Source organism: Tachyglossus aculeatus, chromosome X4, assembly GCF_015852505.1.
Source record: "Tachyglossus aculeatus isolate mTacAcu1 chromosome X4, mTacAcu1.pri, whole genome shotgun sequence".
Taxonomy (NCBI): Eukaryota; Metazoa; Chordata; class Mammalia; order Monotremata; family Tachyglossidae; genus Tachyglossus; species Tachyglossus aculeatus.
Window position 1 is genome coordinate 18780856 of NC_052098.1, and position 22238 is coordinate 18803093.

Genomic DNA, 22238 nt, shown 5'->3' on the forward strand with positions numbered 1-22238 from the left:
AAGCAGAGAAGTTGTGACTTGCCCACGGTCACACAACAGACAAGGGGCGGAGCTGGGATTAGAACCCAGGTCCTCTGTTTCCAAGGCCTGTGCTCTTTTCACTAGGTCACACCTTATTGTGTCTTTTGAAATAAAAATTATTTAATGTACTTGTGATTTTGAAATAAAAAGCTTTCTCCGGACTGCAGTTCTTCTATCTCTGTAGATAAATAATTGAAAACCTTGGGTTTACTATTCTGATCAAGCTTAAATAATTGAGAAGCAGCATAGCCTAGTGGAAAGAGCCTGGATCCGGGAATCAGAGGACCTGTGTTTTAATTCCAGCTCTGCCACTTGTCTGCTGTATTACCTTGGGTAAGTCCCTTCTCTTCTCTGTGCCTCAGTTACCTCATCCGCAAGATGGGGATTCAATACCTGTTCTCCTTCCTACTTAGACTATGAACCCCATGTGGGACATGATTATATTGTGTCTGCCCCAGTGCTTAATACAGTGCTTGGCACATAGTAGGTGCTTAGCAAATAGTACAGTCATTACAATTGTTGAGTATTTGAAGCTCTTTACCTGATGATAATAATAATAATAATGGCATTTATTAAGCACTTACTGTGTGCAAAGCACTGTTCTAAGCACTGGGGAGATTACAAAATGATCAGGTTGTCCCATGCGGGGCTCACAGTCTTAATCCCCATTTTACAGATAGGTAACTGAGGCACAGAGAAGTGAAGTGACTTGCCCAAAGTCACACAGCTGACAATTGGCGGAGTAGGATTTGAACCCATGACCTTTGACTCTAAACCCCGGGCTCTTTCCACTGAGCCACGCTGCTTCTGTATAATCGATTGATTGTATTTATTGAGTGCTTACTGTGTGCAGAGCACTGTATTAAGTGCTTGGGAGAGTTCCATATGGCAGAGTTGGTTGACATGTTCCCTGCTCACAGTGAATTTACAGTGAAATATACCTGCATTCTAAAGCAGTTATGTTACCTAGGTGAATATACATTTCATACAGTTCAGGTAGAGTTACTGCTGCATCTAGCTGCCATGAATGAGTGTACTGTGAATATCCTCAGATCCTAGAAATTGTAAAAGTACTCATTTTCTTCAATGTTAATTTTTTTCGGTGGTTATGATTGTACAGTCTATGGAAAGATGCAGAAATTTGTTTTGATTGTTGGTATCAGTTACCTCATCTGTAAAATGGGGAATAGGACTGTGAGCCCCACGTGGGACAACCTGATCACCTTGTAAGCACTTAACAAATACCATCATTATTATTATTATTATTATTAATAATAATAAATTGAGGTATCCAGTTAGATTAATAATTTAATCGCACTTTCCCGAGCACAGAGTACGGTGCTCTGGATACCTTACTCTCCGAATAAGTACCACTGATCAATTGCTATCCAGCAGCCCACCCCCATTCACTGGATAATTTGCCATCTAGTTCAAATGCTGTGCCATGATGCTCAGCATGTACTCCAAGACATCTTTAAGAATTAGAAAAATACCGAATTACAAATATAACTTGCTCCTGAATGTGGTTTCCCCAAGAGAGAAAGTTCCTCCCCTTAACTCATTTGAGTTTTCAGGTAAAATCAGGCAACAAATCGAATAGATCTGGCTCACAATACAGAAGCCAGAGTTCATGGAGAGGGCCAATGGGCATGGAGAGGAAAGCTTTTCACCCTAAGGTGGTTTCTCTTCTCTTCCTCACCCCCCCCCCCCCCCCCCCCCCCAATCTGCTTAGATCAGAGATTCAGAGATAGGGTAATGGGTAACCACACTGCTTAGACTGTTGAATTTTTTGTCTTCTGAAGGATCACTTTTTACATATCTAAAACCAGAGTCACTTAAATTAAAATGTCACTCCCTTAGTTTTATGATGCAAGTAGCTTAATTGTTGTATTTGTCTAATAGGAGCAGGGTTTTTTTTTTAATGCTGGTATAGCTCTTTTATAGAGACTGCTCTTTGCAGGGTTTTTCACTTTCCAGCTCTGCAACCTTTCCAATCACCAGGAACTTTGGGTTATTGACTCCGAAGAGCTGCGTGTAACCCCATGGTTTTGTTGGTACCTTCCTTTTCAAGTCGCAGTTAGTCAATATAAAAAAAGGTTTGTTGTACACTGCAAAGGCCTGTTTGAAATAAAGATAATCTAATTCCCCCGAAAAATAGACTTAATGTCCAGTTAGCAGACCAGCTCCACCTGAATCCGTTTTCTTTCTAACTCCTTTTCTTGAATGAGAGCTTAATCACATCTGAGAAGCGGCGTGGCCTACTGGATGGAGAACGGGCCTGGAAGTCAGAAAGACCTGGGTTCTAATCCTGACTCTGCCAGTGGTCTGCTGTGTGACCTTGGGCAAGTCATTTAACTTCTCTGTGCCTCAGTTACCTCATCTGTATAATGGGGGTTAAGACTGTGAGCCCCATGTGGGACATGGTCTATGTCCAACCTGAGTGACTTGTATTTACCCCAGCCCTTAGTAAAATGCCTGGCACATAGTAAGTGCTTAACCAATACCATTTAAAAAAAATTGCCATCTTGCCTTTTAACATGATCTGGGAAGAAGTCTGGGGCTCATAATAGGTTTTAATTTGCTTGCTACTAGTTGAAAGATGCAAGGGGCAGATATATTGGTACAAGTACTGTCAGTAGATTCTCTTCTCCTCGAATGTATTGGATTTAATTTCAGCTTTGATCCATTTAGTTTAGGCACCTTCTTGGAATAAGGTTCTGACTTTGAATATCAATTGAGTTTTACTTAATCCTTTGCCAAAAATACTTCCTTGACATTCCTCTCAGAGCTCTGAATAGTGACATATTCAAGGCCCAGTATATAATAAGTACTTTTAGGTGGAAAGGACAAGCACTTAATATTTGGTTTAAATATGTATGCAGAAATAAAGACAACACAAATATTTTAAAACAAATTTTATACGAGAAGATGTATCTAAAATGTTCATGCACATTATGCAGTTACAGGATAGGAACATTGTGAATTACTGCTTTTTAATAAACCTTCAGTTTGGAGGATGAATGATTGTTGTTATGAAGCAGTTTGTTACAAAAGAGACAGAATCCACTGATGCTACTAAAGTATGAGGATTTCATAGGGATAATTTGCAGAGGAACAATAACTTTTTTGAGTATTGCAAAACAATTCACGAATATTAATGTGGGCTTTTGAGAACTGAAGTGTAGTTCACCATTGTAGTTTTAAATTTGAATCTTATACCTTTTGAAATGTGTATTTATTTGCTAATATAAGATAGTTGATCTTTCTAGTAATAACTGTTCTGGACTTTAATGAAGCAATTTATATCCTGCAATAGTTTTATGCTGTCGGGAGCTCATGTACCAAGGGTGAACAAACTTGTGGTTCACAGGGCTGTCTCCTGATCTCTTCTCCTATATGACTTGCATAGTGCTCTCCTAGAGCCACGGAAATAGGCAGGGCAGGCTTCTCCTGGGTTTAGCAGGATTAATGTGCAAGTGCTTGAGATTTAGCGGGGAGGATAGAGATTTAAAGTGCTGTGGGTTTCTCAGAAATTCTACTCTCAGCCCATCTTGTTTTGCTTATTGCTTTCCTCTGAGCGTTGGGGCCATTCCGTGATCTTCTGAGATTTTTTTCAGCCTTCACGTTCCTCCTGGTTCCACCAGGTGCAGACAGAATAACCTGGTGATGCGGGTATTATAGCAACTATGTCTTAAAAAAAGCCTTACCTAGATAGGAAGGAGAATAAGGTTAAAACAAAGTCCCAGGTAACAGGGGTAAATGAACCACTAAATGGAATTGAAGTTAGCCATAGTGTTTAATTTAGTGGGTGTGATTCCATCCGTGGTGTCTTCTTGGAATGTGGATGTGTGTGTATGTGTGTGTGATACTGAAAAGGCCTAATTGGGATCCAGTCCCGGGCAGTTAGTATTCATACACTGTTACTCTTAGCACTCTCTTCAGTTCTTGCTTCTTGGTAAAAGGTGACATATATAATCTTGGCATATGTATTTGGCAAAATTGGCCAAAATTGTCTGCTTTTTTAATGGAAACTTAAAAAGTGACAACCACTACTCTTAATCCGTGTTTCATGGCGGTTGTAATTTTGACGTTCTAATTTTAAGACATTTTTCAGGCTTTTATCATCTATCTTGTATTTCATTCCATCCATTTGCATTGCTTTCCAGATAAATGCTTAATTTTTCTCTTTTTGCTTTAGCCTCAGGTGAGCCTCTCCACTTCTTTCTCTCTCTGGCCCTATTTAATATTCTGCTGTCCTGTTAGTCTCCTTGTTTGTGGCCAAGAGTCTTAAAAAGCCATTAATAGACAGATGGCTTATTTTATGAAGATTTTTTAACCAGTAATTCTGGTTTAAAAATGAGATTTAGTATTTTCCATTTAATAACTTTGTCATGTTAATGAACTCAGATTTATTTTGTTGTAGAGCAGATCATTAGTTATATATGGAGCCAGTCTGATCTAGTGGAAAAAGTGTTGGACTGGTAGTCAGGAGACTTGGGTTTTAATCCTGTCTTGGCCTTTGACCTGCTGTGTGACCTTGGGCAAGTTACCTAACCTCCCTGAGCTTGAGTTTCCTCAGCTATTCACTGGCGATAGTAATACCTGCCTCTCCCTACCTCACAGGGATGTTGTGATGGTAAAATGAGATAGATGATGTTGAAAGAGTTTTGGAAAAATAAAAGTGCTATTGAAAATACAAGGTGGTATTGTCATCATCATCATCATCCTTATCAGTAAGTTCCACCACATCCAGTTGTATAGCATGGGGACCACGTTCTTATAAAATCTTGTGTTAAAACTCCCTCTGTGGTACTCACCTCACACATGCGGGCAAAGTGTTTCTTCCAAAACCACAGCCCGCTGTAACCAAATAAATGCCCGATGTCAGAAGAACATTCCGTAATTCCCCAACAGCCTTCTAGCTGAAACACATAGTGAAAGCATGTGCTATGGCAGACCTGACTGTATATAAAAAACAAAGGGATTAATTCAACTGTAAAATGCTAGAGCATTCAATCAATCATATCAATTGAGTGCTTGCTGTGTGCAGAGCACTGTACTAAGCGTTTGAGAAAGTACAATACAATAATGAACAGTGACATTCCCTGCCCACAACGAGCTGACATTCCAGAGTGGGGGAGACAGACATCGTTACAAATGAATAAAATTAAGATATGTACATGAGTGCTGTAGGGCTGGGAGGGGGGAAGAGCAAAGGGAGCACGTCAGGGCAAAGCAGAAGGAAGTGGAAGGTGAGGAAAAGTGGGGCTTCGTGTGGGAAGGCCTCTTGGAGGAGATGTGCCTTCAAGTAAGGCTTTGAAAGGGGGGAGAGTAATTGTCGGATTTGAGGAGGGAGGGCGTTCCAAGCCAGAAGCAGGATGTGGGCTAGGGGACAGCGGAGAGACAGGCGAGTTCTAGGCACAGTGAGATGGTTAACACTAGAGAAGCAGCGTGGCTCAGTGAAAAGAACCCGGGCTTGGGAGTCAGAGGTCGTGGGTTCTAATTCCGGCTCCACCACTCATCAGCTGTGTGACCTTGGGCAAGCCACTTCACTTCTCTGCGCCTCAGTTACCTCATCTGGAAAATGGGGATGAAGACTGTGAGCCCCATGTGGGACAACTTGATCACCTTGTATTCCCCCCAGCGCTTAGAACAGTGCTTCACACATTGTAAGTGCTTAACAAATACTGTCATCATCATCATCACTGAAGGAATGAAGTGTGCGGGCTGGGTTGTAGATAGAGAGAAGCGAAGTGAGATAGGAGGGGACAAGGTGATGGAATGCTTTAAAGCCCAATGGCGAGGAGGTTTTTTTGGATACGGAGGTGGTTGGGCAGCCGCTAGAGTAAATACATAGTCTCTCTTTTTCTGTTTAGATGTTGAAAGATTCAAATTTTTGGCAGAGCCAAAGGGTGTATATCTGAATCTACTAATTGGCAGAGAATCTGCATAGCACTGGACTTAAAGATTTCAGCCTTGCAGGGCTGAGATGGTAGCTAGTGGAGTCAGCTCTTGGCTAGGGTGAATATATTTTACAATTGCTTTAAACCATGTTTTCAAAGCACAGTGCTTGGCACATAAGTACTTAATAAATACCATCATCATCATTGTCATAAATAATTGTTCTCTGAAAGGAAGAAATACAGTAGTCAACTGCTCAAATTTTCATCTCTTCCTGCCTTTTCTCAGGGTTCCCGTCACTGTCTTTCTTTTACCGTCAGTCTATCCTTGCTTTCCTCTGCCTTGCCTATCTCTTTGCCCTCCTTATTTCCTCCCCTACCTGTTACTCTCATCTGAGTGCCCCCCTCAGTCTATTCAACCTTCTCCTGCCTTTTCCTTTATGTCCTTCCCTCTTTCTCTTTACCTTTTTGCTGTTCCTTTTCCACCACGGTCAGTTTCTCTGCATCCATCTTTCTTTCCACTTTTTCCTTTGTCCATCTCCCCTCCCTCCTTCAAATCCCTCCCTCCTAGTCACTCTCTCCTCCCTCCCACTTTCCTTCCTTAATGTGCCCCTTTTAGTCCCTCACCAGGATTATTCCATCCTATTACCAGCCCCAACCCCACTTCGAAAGGCATTTTTCTGCCTCTCTAAATTCTTATCCGGGCATTTGAGCCTATGGTGTCTGGCAGGGAAATGCATCTGAGGGCATGCTCTGCGCCAACCTAGCAGCTGCCCACTTGGGCTAAGGTCTTGCTGCTGGTTACTTTCTCTGTTGATGTTCACTGTGGTCAACATCGCAGGAGAATGGGTCAGGCCATTCGTGTCTGGAATAAGAGCAGCCAAAGCCTCCTCCTAGAGCTGCTTGATGGATACTGGCCAGAAAAATGCAGTCCTGGCATTTCCAGATCATCCCAGGTGACCGGGAAGCCAACTAGACATGGCCTCCTTCGCCACAGGTTCCACTCGTCTGAGGACGAATTCTCAGGGCCTTTATCCATTGCCTTAACTGTTCCTTGAGCTGTTCTGGAAGCTTAGGGACCATATTCTTGCGCTGGTCTCGGCTTGGCTGAATAGCGCCCAGCAGAACTGGTGGATTGGGGCCTGCAAGTGGTTGACTTTCCTGCTCCTATCCATGATTGGCAGCCGCTCCCACTGAGCCAAATCAGCATCGACTGCCACAACAACCCCTTCACCCACCTTTACCCTTATAGAATCATAGATCCATTATAACTGTTTTCTCTTTCTCTTGCCTCCGTTTGTCTTTTGTCTTTAATGTATATAATTGTATTCGTGTGGTGCTATTGATCTTGTCCTCCCATGGGATTTCCTCGAAGGTCTAATATAGCTCTCTACATCCTGACTGACTTTTCAAACTATAGTGGACATAGTCTTAATCCCCATTTTACAGATGAGGTAACTAAGGCACAGAGAAGTTAAGTGGCTTGCCCAAAGTCACACAGCTTACAAGTGGTAGAGCTGGGATTCGAACTCATGACCTCTGATTCCCAAGCCCGTGCTCTTTCCGCTGAGCCATGCTGCTTCTCATGCAGATTTAAAATCTGCATGAAAAGATAACAGGAAGGAAAGATGGCATGCTGATTTTAATACCAACAATCAAAACAAATTCTGCATCTTTCCAGAGACTGTACAATCATAACCACCGAAAAAAATAAACATTGAAAAAAGATGACTATTTTTACAATTCCTCTAGGATCTGAGGATATTCACAGTACACTTATTCGTGGCAGCTAGATGCAGCAGTAACTCTACCTGAACTGTATGAAATGTATATTCACCTAGGTAACAGAATTGCTTTAGAATGCAGGCATATTTCACTGTAGGTTCATTGTGGGCAGGGAACATGTCAACCAACTCTGCTATATGGAACTCTCCCAAGCACTTAATACAGTGCTCTGCACACAGTAATAACTTAGTTATTAACACTAAGCGGTTAATAACTACACAGATAGGAAAGTTAATGTGTTAAAAGCACAAGATTTGTCAGATGTCCAGGCATGTTTCAGTTGTGCTCTGCTTTTCTTGCAGGCCAGCTCACCGTCATTTGTACTTCTTCCAAAAAGCTGTCGACTTTTTTGAATTTCGTTTCTCCTTTGTGCACACCTAAGCTTTTATCCCTTCTTTCATTATTCCTGGTAATACAGTATATTAGGTGTCAGCCTATGAAACTGTCTTGAAATCAGACCTGATCTTATTATTGAATTTTGTCTGGTAGAGTAATGTGAACAAGAGCTAAGGGAGAGCCCAGTATCAAGATAGTCTTTTTGTTGGGATATTGAGGATATCGGTGAGAGGAAAGAAACTCCCCATTTTTTGCCTCTGCCTCTTTTATGTGGGTGCCCCATGACCTGGTGGTCTGTAGAAGCTGGGTGGGCTTTTCTCACTGTTTCCCTGAGGAAAGAAGTAGGGCTGTCATTATCATTAGCAATTGTTTGAGAAGCCTCTGAGTGCCTGGTAACTATCCAATTCATGCACCTAGATTTCTATTCCTGGGCCCAACCTCTCTCTCTGCCACCACTGTTGCTTCAAGTGAAAATGAGCCAAGCTACCACAGAGGTTCTCATTCTCTTTTGTCTCATCTAGCATGCCCCACCACAGGACTAATAATAATAATTATGGTATTTGGTAAGCGCTTACTATGTGCCAAGCACTGTTCTACTGGAACTAGTGGATGAAGTGGGCCAGTGCCTTCTTGGAGCCCGTGTGTGCCAATTTTGGCAGCTTGCTCCCTCCCTCCTCTACTCCCACTTCCTTTCTGGCTGTTGCTCTGAGCTAAAATAGCCAGAATGTTGGGAAGATGAAGGGAGGACAAGTATGAAAGCAGGTCTCTGAGGCCCTGAGAGGGTGGGAGAGGATTAAATCTTAACTTGGGGAGTTTCCCTGGGTTTCCATTGCTGTGGGCTCTCCAGAACCTTAATGTGTTCATTCATACCACCACAGTTGTTGCTTAGGGAGAGATGGGATCAAGTATCATCACTGCTTGCCTCTTTTTTTTTTTTGGGCCAACCCAGGGTAGCTACTGGAATGACACATAAATCCAGTGCAGCCAGTCATTTGACTGGTATGTTGCCATCACTCCTATGCAGTCAGCAGAACACGTTATTTTTTTTTGTCTGGCTCTAGGTCTTATTTTCAGTAGGAAACTAGAGTTTACTATCCTAGGAAACTATGGATGTCCATTTGGCAGGGATGGGCTTGGGTATTTTTTTGTATACTTTGCACTAACAAAAGCTTGGTGTGATTGAAAGTACCCAGTGCTTTCACTTCCTCTTCACCAAACTCTCTTTCTGACATTCACCTCCTTGGCAATTTGTTTTTCTGTCACTTCTGCTCTAAGACCATGCTCACAAAGGTCTCAGAGGATGTCCCGCTGACTCATTCTAATGAGTTCTACTTTACCCTAATCCTCCTTGACCTCTCTGACTGCTTCTGACAACGTTGACCACTCCCATCTCCTAGAAACACTATCCATCTTTGGTTGCTTTAACCTCCCGGTTTGATTACTGCAGGTCTCCCTTCTGTTCCTCCTCCTGGAAGCATCTCCCCTTTTCAGGTGCTCCTTGTGTTAGCATTCTTAAATTGCCATTTGGAACACATCATCTCCATTCTAAAAACCTCCAGTGGCTAGCCATTTATCTCCATATAAAACAAAAATTCCTAATAATTGGCTTCAGTGTCTCCTGACATTCGCACTCTGGTTTCTCACTTCCCTCTGGAGCATACTCTTAACTCCTCTCTTGCTAACTTTCTAATTGTACCCCACTCGTGACTCTTTGGCACAGAGCCTATTTCTCATGCCTCTCCCCTGTCATTGAACTCCTTGCCTTCAAATCCGCCGAGCCACTTCCTCCAAGTGGCGAGCCCTACTTTCCTGGTCATATTCATTCATTCATTCATTCATTCATTCATTCATTCATATTTATTGAGCGCTTACTGTGTGCAGAGCACTGTACTAAGCGCTTGGGGAGTACAAGTTTGCAACATATTAATTGTCCCTACCCAACAATGGGCTCACAGTCATATCATCCCGTAGTGCTCATGGGGGTATCTGCCTTTATCGAATCATCTTACCAACTTTTCATTTGCACCTGTGCTCTTTCTTCTACTGATTTTAAGTTGCAAAGTGTGTTTGGTTTTCTTTCCCAGTAGATTGAAAGCTGTTTCAGAGCAGGGACCGTGTCTTTGCTTCTTTTGTATGCTTCCAAACGCTTAGTACAATATTTTGCACACAAAAGGTGTTCAGTAAATGCTGCTGTTGGAAAAATTGTATGTTCTTTATATAGTTGCCCTTTGTTTTTGAAGATGATGCCTCTGATGGGAAAATTTATCTTTGAGTGCAAGTGTGATCGAAAAGGCCATTGCAGGACTGATAGTCCCAAACGCACTGTGCCCACACAAAGATTTTTTTCCCTTGTTGTGTTGGGATGTTTTACACAGTGGTTTTCCATTGTTGGAGCTCCTTCTCATTAAAGAATACTAAATTTCTTGGGATGTTGGAAATTGGATTCTTGAATATTGAATTTGTCATGATACATTTTTCTGAAACTACTTCAAGCTTTTTAAAATGATTATAGACCTGAAAGCGGGGGTGGTGCTGGTGGTGATTTCAATTGTGCAGTATCTTTTTCATGAGAACTCAATAAAAATGAAATCTTGTGTTTTGTTTTTTTTTCTTTTGGCAGCCCAGTGTGTTAATCGTGAGTTACAAGGAAGTTGCAAAGTCATCAGCTCAGTTTGGATCTTATAAGCAAACTGAATGGAGACCAGATAGTACTATGATAGCCGTGTCAGTAAGTAGAACTTTTATATCTTTGAGAGTGTATTCTCATGTATTGAAATCATAAACATTTTGATTCTAAACTGGATGATGTCCTTAAATTTGATTACTTAAGTTTCCAAAGACAGATGCAGAATAGGGGTTTCCTCCATGAGGTACTCTTGCCAAGAATGCATGCATGCATTTCTAAAACTCTTGAGTTGCTCCCTAAAAGTTGAAAATGGGGGAACTGGTGTAGAGGAATAGATTTTTCAGAACTGCAAAATAATAAATAATAACCATGGTGTTTGTAAAGCACTTGCTATGTGCCAAGCACTGTACTAAGCACCGGGATAGATGCAAAGTAATCAGGTGGGACACAGTCCCTGTCTTTTATGGGGCTCACAATCATAGTAGGGGCGAGAAGTATTGAATGCCCATTTTGCAGATGAGGAAACTGAGGCCCAGGGAAGCAAAGTGACTTGCCCAAGATAATAATAATGATTGTGGTATTTAAGTGTTTACTGTTTACAAGGCACTGGGTTAGCTACATAATAGGGTTGGGCAAAATCCTTGTCCCACACAGGGCTCACAGTCTTAATCTCCATTTTACAGATGAGGTAGGTAACTGAGGCACAGAGGACTTGCCCAAGGTAACACATCTGAAAATGGGGATAAGATATCTGCTCTAACTCCCTCTTGGATTGGGAGTCCCTTGTGGGACAGAGACCACCCGATCCGATGGTCTTGTATCGACCCCAGCCCCTAGGACATAGCATATAAAAGATGGCATTGTTATTATGTGTCAGTTATCAATCTACATATTTCAGCCACTGAAATGGAATAGTACAAATCGCTGCTTCTGGTGTAGAGCCATGTCATTCAGCAGTCAGGGAGGGTTTGGGACAGCACAGAGAGGGGTTCAGTTGTTGTAACGGGAAAGGAGAAGTCTAGTGGGAGGTGGGGAAAACTGTTATTTTTCTTGCTTTCCTTCCAAAGTTTGGCCTTCCCTACTGCTGATGGGCTGGTATTTGGAGAGGGCTTGTTCTGCAAATTACATTTGTCATCATCCCACTGTAACGTTATAGACTAACAGCTCTCCTTTAATAATAATAATAATAATGCTATTAAGCACTTACTATGTGCCAAACATTGTTCTAAGCGCTGAGGTAGATGCAAAGTAATCAGGTTGTCCCACATGGGGCTCACAGTCTTCATCCCCATTTTACATATATGGTAACTGAGGCACAGAGAAGTTAAGTGACTTGCTCAAAGTCACACAGCTGGTAAGTGACAGAGCTGGGATTAGAACCCACGACCTCCTACTCCCAAGCCGGTGCTCTCTCCACTAATATGTTGCCACTGATGCTTTGAAGTTTAAAACTTTGTGCTCTGTTGGCGAGTGTCCTAAATTGAATGACTTCTGTAAAGCTTCGTATAAAATTTTCCCTCCATTTCAAAGGCTTTTCTTTCAGATGCAGAAAAACTGAAAATTTTTAGTTATATGGGTAGGTGAATGTTTTTAGTTATATGGGTAGCAGATGAGCAAATGTGCAACCCCTAATATTTTGAAAGAAAAACTTTCATGGAAACTGATGAAGGAAATGTAGAATGAAATGCAAATTAATTTTATTTGCCAGGCATATACCTCCATAAGAATTCAGATCAGGTGGATACATTTGCTTGTTCAGTTACCTGGGCTAGTAGCCACAGCTTGGGCTCTGTGCCCGCTCAGGTTATGCCATCAGTGATGAAGTTATCTGACCAAGGAACCACGTAGGTGGAACCATTTGTGTTTGGCATCTGTGGTAGTTTTCCAAGTGCTTAAGTACAGAGTGTTGGCACTCTAGTAGATGCTCAGTAAATACCATTACTACTGCTGCTCCAGCATCCTGTATGGTGGGAAGGCTCTGAAAGAATCCTAACCTAGGTTACCCTGGCAATGACCTTTTGGCCTATGTTGCTATGGCATTGGTGCAATCCTTTCCACCAGGCCACGTGGCCTCCCCATTTTGTTTTCCAAAGCTAAAAACATGGCTGGAGGTAAAGAGGAAGGAAGCATGAGAGGAGACCGGTAGGGAAGAACCTATCAGGGCAGTAGAGTTTAAAAGAAGCAAAGAAGACCCATCACATTTGTGATTAGATGTGGAATTGAAAAATGTCACATTTAGGGTTAAGGCCAATTTGACCCTGTTGATTCAATCAATCAATCGTATTTATTGAGCGCTTACTGTGTGCAGAGCACTGTACTAAGCGCTTGGGAAGTACAAGTCGGCAACATAGAGCGACGGTCCCTACCCAACAACGGGCTCACAGTCTAGAAGGGGGAGACAGACAATAAAACAACTTTCCTTACACACTCATTCATTTCCATGGTTGCAAATTGCCTAGTGCTTACGCTTTCTTTTTGAAAAAGCCTTTTCATTTATTAAAACAGCCTAAATTTCAGTTCTACAATGCTTTCAAACTGCACTTACAGTCTGTACAATCTGATTTATTGGCAAGTCTGCAGAGGCAGTGTGACCTGGTGGAGGGAGCACGGGCCTGGGATTCAGGAAGCCCAGGTTCTTATCCCAGCTGTGCTATTGTTCTGTTTGATCTTGGGCATGACACTTAACCTCTCTGTTTCTTTACCTATAAAATGGGGACAAGATACCTGAACGTCCCACCTCAGACTCTGAACCCTGAGACGGGTCCCGTGTCTGATATGATTTTCTCTATCTACTGCAGTGCTTAGCATAGTGCTTTGATGCATAGGATGTGCTTTAACAAATGTGATTATTATTAATAATAATAGTGGTAATAAAAAAATTTGTCTTTATTGGCCTGAATATGCACTGGGCAAACCTGACAGCTGATATTGCCCCTGGCAGTTAAGATTCCTTGTCGCCAGTCTCCTCGAGCCCAGTCTGAGGGACTTAGACACATTCAATAAAAGTGGAAGACCCCCGTTCCTACCCTCAGACTTCCAGTCTGATGAGGGAGAGGGCACAGATTGGGTACAGACCTTGGGAAAAACAACAAAAGCATAAAAACAACAGAACAAAAGTGAGCAATTCAAAACAAAAGTAAGCAAATGAGCAGGTATGTACATGAGCCCATTGTTGGGTAGGGACCGTCTCTATATGTTGCCGATTTGTTCCTCCCAAGCGCTTAGTACAGTCCTCTGTACACAGTAAGTGCTCAATAAATACGATTGAATGAATGAGTGCTAATGGTGGTGGATGGAGTCAAGTGACTGGGGAGGTAGGACTTAGTTGGAAATGCCTCCTGGAGGAGAGGGCTTGGATGGTGTAGTTGGAATGTATACCACCAATCTTCCATTAGAGCTCATCCTATTCATTAGAATGGGCCAAATTCCCTGATTGAGTGATAGGTTTTTAGGTTTTTCTAGCACCTAACCTTGCTCCCCCACCCTGTTGTCTCCCTTGTGGGGGGCCTCAGGGCAAACCCCTCAGTCTAAGGAAGTTGGGAGAGAGGAGCGACCCAGGAATTGCCAACATCTCTCCTGATTTCTGTTGAGCGCTAAAAGATACTTCTGCTCTTGAAGGAGGTAAATTGTTCAGCAAAGGAAAAGAATAGCTTCCAACTGATTTATTTGAATGCAGATTGCTTTCCAGCTTCAGCTCCTGGGAAGTAAAGGATGGAATTTCCTTCAAAACAGTGGGAGGAAGAACTTTCTACTAAATGGTCTGTTGAGAAGCAGCACGGCCAAGTGGAAAGAGCCCAGGACTGGGGGGTCAGGGCACCTGGGTTCTAATCCTGGCTCTGCCAATTGCTTGCCATGTGGCCTCGGTGCAAGTCACTAAACTTCTCTGTGCCTCAGTTACCTCATCTGTAAAATGGGGATGAAGACCGTAAGTCCCAAGTGGGACAGAGACTGTGTCCAGCATGATGAAATTGCATCTACCTCAGCGCGTAGAACAGTGCTTGACACATAGTGAGTACTTAACCAATATCATAAAGAAAATAAAACAACTTAAGCTACTGTGAAAGGTCCGTTTTCAACTATTTCTTTCTCGGACATTTTCTGAACGGGTTGGAATTAATGAGGGGAGAAACGGCTCGGTTTCTCCATGGAATATTTAAGGATTTTTCCTAATGATGTTAGTGGTATAAGTTGCCAACTCCATGGGGGCAGTGCCTCCCCCACAGCTGTCTCAGGCTTACTCTCCGTCTCGCTCATCCCAAAGCTCTGAGGAGACCCGGGAGTTTACCATCAGGACTGAAAACAGAACAGTGGCTTTCTGGCCTGTTAGTTCTCTGATGTCTGCCCCCTCTCAGTCCCCGTCCCTGCCCTGTTTTTGCCCGCGCAATCAAAAATGAGCTCTTTGCACAGATGGCTAGAGGTGTTTAAAGCAAACAAGAGATGTGTAGATTTAAGGTGTCTGACTTGAATATCTTGTATCTACCCCAGCACATAGCACGGTGCTTGGTGCATGGTAAATGCTTGATGAATACCACAGTTGTTGTTATCGATAGTCTCACTTCATTACACCCACTCTTGAGGAGTTCATCCCCTTTTATGGCTTCAGCTACCATCTCTACACCATCGACTCCCAAATCTACATCTCTAATTCCAACCTCGCCCCCTCTCTGGAATCTCCAGCCTTCAGGACATCTCTATGTGGATAGCCCACCATCACCTCGTGGATAGCCCACCATCACCTCAAACCCAGTATGTCCAAATCTGAACTTCTCGTCTCCTCATCCAAACTCTGATCCCTATGACTTTCCCATCACTGTAGACAACACTGCAGTCCTTTCTGTCTCACAAACCCGCAGCCTGGGCATTGTCCTTGATTCCTCTCTCTCCTTCTCGTGGCTTCCTTTTAAAAGGGCACCAAAAATTGCACGGCTGTAATGTTTCTTCTGCAAACAGTGACTCAGAAAAGGAGTCTTTTTTAAAATGGATGTGTGGCTTTCTTTCAACACCACTCGGCTTTTAGGAAATTTTTGTCCCACATCGGTGAATCTCCTTGTATTAAGGCACGTGGGGATTCAGAAGTGACTGACCAAGATCTAGTGACAGGAATGTGTATGCCACATTGACAGTTCTTTATAGTACTACTATATGAAGCAGCATGGCTTAGTGGATAGAGCACAGGCCCGGGAGTCAGAAGACCTGGGTTCTAATCCCAGCTCCACCTGTGTGTGTGTGACCTTGGGCAAGTCACTAAACTTCTCTGTGCCTCAGTTACCCCATCTGTAAAATGGGGATCAAGACTGTGAGCTGCAAGTGGGACAGGGACTAGGTACAACTTGATTAGCTTGTGTCTACCCCCACCACTTAGAACAGTGCTTGACACATAAGTGCTTAACACATTCCATTATTATTATTATTATAATTCAGTAGCCTGTGCAAAGGAGGAAAAATGTATTTCTGCTAATGTGGGCCAGGGAAATTAGAGACAAAACCCCCCAAAAAGATTGTGTCATTTACTAGTCCATTTGAACCCTGGTATAGAGAAGTAGGCAGAATTAAGAGATAAGCCTCTGTTAGTAATCTGATCCCTATTCTGAAATGAAGATTGAGATCGCTGTGATCCCTGCGATGTGGCTCTATTTAGTCCGTACGTCGTTGCCAATTGAGTAAATCTATGTCTTTGTAAAAGTCACAATGTTTCCCAAGCTCAGAAATGCCTACTAAGAAAAGGATATAATTTTAGCATCCGCTCTCCGAAACAAAAAGGCTTATGTGGAATCTGGAATATCTGATGAATTTGGGTTTGAGACATGAAGTAGTGGTTTGAGACCTGAACTACAAGAAGTCAATAGAGCTACTGTGTAATAAGATGGGGTTTGCTTATATCCATGCCAGCCAATGGTTGAGTAACATATTACTCTTTTCTGGAAGTTGGAATTAGTTTACAGGCAACTTTCAGGAACTTGGATCCATCTTCAAAGTAATAAAGGTTAAAATTGACTTCCACCCAATAAAGCTCTTTGATTTAGAGAACTCTGATGGCTTTATAGCTTTTAGGTCCAAAAATAGCATGTGTTTCATCTGATCTCTAACTGGTGAGCTCTAACAAGTCATCTTTCCATTCAATCAATGAGTGGTAGTGGTATTGAGTGCATACTGCATGCGTCGTGCTGTACTGAGCGCTTGGGAGAGTATAGTGCACCAGAGTTGGCAGGCGCTTTCCCTGCTCACAACGAGCATATGGCCTATTCTAGATGAATAGTGGTGGGCTGTACTGATGACGTGGATGGATCATGGAGCCTGTCTACATTCCAGATGAGTAGAATGAACCTGGGTAGGCTCTGTTGTCCCAAGGCATCACTATGCTGGGTCAGTAGAAGCCACTCAGATGACCCAGGCATCCTCTTAATTTATTTTTGTGTTCATGGTGGTTACCCAGTAGAGAGAAACTGTAGTAGACAAAGACTACTGCCCCCTGGAATGGTTCTTTTGTGGCCACTAATTCCGTTTTTATTGTACTCTCCTAAGTGCAGTAAATACCACTGATTGATTTCCAGGGTGCTCTGTGAGACTGTTAGCTCCTTGTGGGCAGAGATCGTGTCTACCAACCCTGTTGTCTTGTACTTTCCCAGATGCTCAGGACAGGGCTCTGAGCACAGTAGGAACTCAGTAAATACCACTGATGAATCGCCTTGTGGCACAGCTAGCAGGAAGTGGTATAGGGTTGTCCGTTGTACTAGAAGACGACGCCACCCATGATGACATTTGACATTCACCTAGGGCTGTCAGATTTGTTTGCACTTCCCAGAAAGGAATTCTGTCACCTCTCTCAATCCCAGAAAGCAAACAAAAAAAAAGCAAAAACATCCTGTTTTCTGCTTTGGCCTGCTTTTCTAATGTTTCTTTTTCTTATACATGATTTGAATACTGGGAAGTAATTTTCACTATTGCTTCCTAATAATGATAATTATGGGATCTGTTAAGCGCTTATTGTGTGTCAAACACTGTACTAACCGCTAGAGTAGAGGCAAACCAAGTCTCACAAGGGGCTCGCAGTCTAGGAGGGAGAAAGGGTATTGAATCACCATTCTGAAGGGAAGAGAACTGAGGCCCAGAGAAGTGAAGTGACTTTCCCAAGGTCACACAGCAGGCAAGCGATGGAGCCAGGATTAGAAACCAGGTCCTCCGACTCCCAGACCTGGGCCCTTTCCCACTCCTCTCGTGATCCCTACGAAGTTTCCGCCCCAGAAAAGCCATTTCTTTCTTAATGCTCGTGGCCATGCTAGTATATCTGCAGCAAGTGACTCCTAGTTTTCAGCTGAGATGTGCCATTCATATTCGCATCAGTAAAGTGCTTTCCTTTTCATATATGGAGAATAGTTCATCCTTTAATCTCAGAACTGCTGAGATATTTCCCAGCTAGTTTAGACCCATGGGAAATGCAAGCTTTAATATGCAAGCTTGTCCTTTGCACCCGTGGTTTTCATTTGGCCAGAGTAAACTAGACGGTCAGGTACCGGGAGAGGGGATCATTCATTTGATGTTTGTTGTCTGTGGCATTCAGAAGAACGGATTTTGGCTGGCAACAATGGGAAGCTACCTTGGCATGCCTACCTAGGACATCATCATCAATCGTATTTATTAAGCGCTTACTATGTGCAGAGCACTGTACTAAGAGCTTGGGAAGTACAAATTGGCAACATATAGAGACAGTCCCTACCCAACAGTGGGCTCACAGTCTAAAAGGACAGAACTTGACTGGGTTAAAACAGTTTGAACTCAACATGCATTACTTCCCAGTACTGAGTTCATGTGTAAGAAAAAGAAACATTAGAAAAACAGGCCTAAACAGAAGACTGGATGTTTTTGTATTTTTTTTTTTTTGTTTGCTTTCTGGTATTGAGGAAAGTGATAGAATTCTTTTCTGGGAAGTGCAAAAAAGGTACCTGAAGACTAAAATGTATTCTATGGGGACCACTAATATATGAAGTTGTTTTGAAGTATGTCCATGAGATTTTTTGCATGCGTAATGCAAGCAAGCCACCGCATTTGAAATTTTAAATCGATTTTCAACTAAATGCCAAATCTCACCATTTTAGACGCCTGCGGAGGCCAAGTTATTTCAGCTTGTTTTGAGGCTTTGTGGTTATCTGGACTAAATGCATGGACAGAAAATTGTGGTAAATAACATGCAGATCTATGCAGCTTTAAAAATAAATGGAGTCAACAGCCAGACCCCCTTTTAGTACTAGATTTTGATTGTGGTTTCTAGTTTTTCGGTTCTCCGTTGACTACCCTTTAAGAAGGATTTCCTAAAAGTAAAAAAAGGACTGTGCAGAAATCGCATGAAGAAGCCACTCCGAGATGGTGCTGTTTGAACCAGTTTATGAATTTAACGAGTGACCTATTACACAATCAATAAAAAATGCATTCAGAATTCATTTGTGGTTTATGGCAAAAGAGGATTGAATGGATCAACTTTATCTGAAGAAATTTCCAATTTGTATTTAACAGAAATCCTTTGTTAGCTACAGTAGGGGTAGTGAGAAATCAATTTCGGTTTACAGTGATTTATTGAGCAAGGAGCATTCAGGCAGTGTATAATAAAGCTTCAGTTGTTTACTCTTTTTATTATTCCTGGATAATTAATGTGATGCCAGTGCATCAAAGGGATTCTTGGTAAGAGCAAAACGCATTATTCATTCATTCATATTTATTAAGTGCTTACTGTGTGCAGAGCACTGTACTAAGCGCTTGGAAGGTACAAGTTGGCAACATATAGAGATGGTCCCTACCCAAAAATGGGCTCACAGTCTAGAAGGGGGAGACAGACAACAAAACATGTGGACAGGTGTCAAACATGTGGATAGGTGTCAAGCATTACCTGTAAGTACTGTGATTGTTGAGTCCACTCTAAAATTTTAGCTAGGTTCCAATAAAAGAGCAGATTGTTCCATATAATAAAATCTGATAAAATGAGTTTTCGTAACAAAGTCAGTGGCAGGCTTTCTCTAGATGACTTTAAAGCTGCAGTAGCCACAGTATTGAGTGCCGACTGTTAGTAGAGCATTTATTCATTCAATCGTATTTATTGAGCACTTACTGTGTGCAGAGCACTGTACCAAGCGCTAGAGCAATGTACTAGGTGCTTGAGGAACGTATTAAAGAAGAAAAAGATGCAGTCTGTAAAGAGAATCAGAAAGGTAACTAACAAGCCTTGCAATTATTTTGCAAAGCTGCCCTTTGGAAAACTGGAAACAACTCCTTAGAGTATAAACTCCTCTTTAGATCACAAGCTCCTCAAGGACAAAGAATATCGTTTGGCTTCTGTGATACCTGCTCTTAAAACAGTGTCTGGCACTCAGGAGATGCTCAATAATTGTCGTTGGTTGATTGTAGTTGAAGCCATGTTTTCTGATTTGGGTCGGTTGAGTGGAACAGAGGGTTTCGAATTTGAATGAACTGGAGGGAAGGAGAAACCCCAAATTTGTATTTTATATTCAAGCTGACTTTGTATCAAATGGTTCATAGACAGAAGTGTAGGAAATATGGGACCGTCTGCAGTTTTGAGTAGTATACCATATGTGGAATTCAGTAAGATGGAAAATACTCCATTTTCTAATTTACTGCTTTTAAAAATTCTGTTCAAGTGATTTTATTGCTGTCACTTGATACTTTGGAAAGTGGTGAACCTTTGACCTGAGACAATGGAGTTGAAAAAAGCTATTGTTATCTTCATGCCTGCAGTGCAGATACTTTACAGTATTCTTTTACTTTTCCTGTCCATATTAGGTAAATGAAGTCATACAATTTTAAACAGATGGTAAACAATGCATTGGAACTGATGTACTTGATTTAAGAATATTTTTCCATCTAGAACGTTTTAGGTCACTTATAAGTGTAAAAAATATTTATGGCTTGAAAGTGTTGGGTTTTTTTCTAATCTCCTCAAGTGAGAACCCTTTTACTTTTTTCCTCTTTTATAATTTTTCATTTTTACAATCCCGGCTTCAAGTTGATCCAAAGCAATGCAAATGCATTAAAAACGATGAGCTTCCCAACTAAAAATATCTGTCTTGTAGAATAAGTTAAGTTGTGTTTCCACTTGGCATTCCTTAACTGAAAAACAGGAAACCAGTACTGGAAAGAAATTCAAACCCCTTCATTTTACTTCTACTTGCTTTTAGTCTCTTTTTGGGCGAATGCCCAACTGACATTGAAATTTTAAGAATGCAGCTTTGGTATGAAGTATTTTGGCTGAAGCATATTTACCAACGACTGTTACTGTTATAGAAGCTATTAAATCGAGAGGTCTGATATTTAGTTTCTTCTGCATGTGATGGGCAACCTATTTAAACTGCATGAATTTCTAGAGTTATACCATGCCCGAGGATATGGAACAATTTAGTCTTTTGGTTTCCAAGCCCCAGATCCTTAATGATCACATTTGAAAAAACAAGTTTTTGAACTTGGAAAAATGGACTGACTGCTATTTTAAATTTGGGGACTTGGTTATACTTCGAATCTTAGGAGCTATCAATAGTATTTACTGAGCACTTACCCTTTGCAGAGCACTGTACTAAGCGTTTGGGAGAGTACAGTAGATCACAGGTAGTACCGATCTGCCAAATACCTTCTTGCCAAATCTAGCGGACTCTCTTCTAATTCTCCTTGACCTCTCAGCTGCTTTCAAAAGTGAGAAACCACTCGTTCCTCCTGCAAACACCATCTAACCTTGGTTTTACTGACAGTTCTCTCCGGGGTCTCCTTGTCTCTCTAGATTGTAGAGAAGCAGCATGGCCTAGGGGAAAGAACATAGGACTGGGCGTCAGGAGTCCTGGGTGGTTCTAATTGCCTGTTGTGTGTCCTTGGACACTTAAATGTGTCACTTAAATACTTATGTGTTGCCAACTTGTACTTCCCAAGCGCTTAGTACAGTGCTCTGCATACAGTAAGTGCTCAATAAATACAATTGATTAAATTCTCTATGCCTCAGTTTCCTCATTTCCCATCATAGTTACCACTGCCACTCTCCTCCCCATCTCTGAAGCCTTGCTTACTTTCCACCCCTATATTCAGTTAGTCAGCAAATCCCGTCTGGTTTTCCTTCGCATCGTTTCCTCCAACTGCCCCATCCTCTTCATCCACAGGAACACTATGTTGTTCCAGGACCATGTCTCTTATCCCAGCTTATCCACTGCCTCAGCCTCCTCACTGTCCTTCCTGCCTACAGTTTCTCCTTTTGTCAGTCTATACTTCACTCTACTGCCTGGATTGTTTTTCTAAAACATTGTCTTGCACACATCTCCCCACACTTCAAAAACTTCATTTGGTAACCCATTCCTCTCTGCCTGAAGCAGAAATTCCTGACTTTAAGACATGCAGTTAGCTCTCTTCCTACTTATCCATTTTCTGCTCACACTCTTTATTCCACTCAAGCTAACTTTCTCACTTGTTATTCCCCTAATAGACTCCCTACATCCTCTCCTTGTTTGAGACACCCCATATTTGATTGATCAATCAAATCAACATTTGATTGATAATGTGATGCAGGTTAGTGTCTTTTTCAGACACAT

General features: G+C 42.0%; 1 protein-coding gene across 3 annotated transcripts in view; it reads left to right on the forward strand.

The window, feature by feature from the left end:
- RIC1 (RIC1 homolog, RAB6A GEF complex partner 1) overlaps nucleotides 1–22238 on the forward strand; it is a 117297-nt gene that overhangs the window by 23690 nt on the left and 71369 nt on the right. For all 3 annotated transcript variants that reach the window (XM_038769488.1, XM_038769489.1, XM_038769490.1), the window contains exon 2: nucleotides 10663–10770. In XM_038769488.1, coding sequence (XP_038625416.1) covers nucleotides 10663–10770 — 108 coding nt within the window. The remainder of the gene's footprint in view (nucleotides 1–10662; nucleotides 10771–22238) is intronic.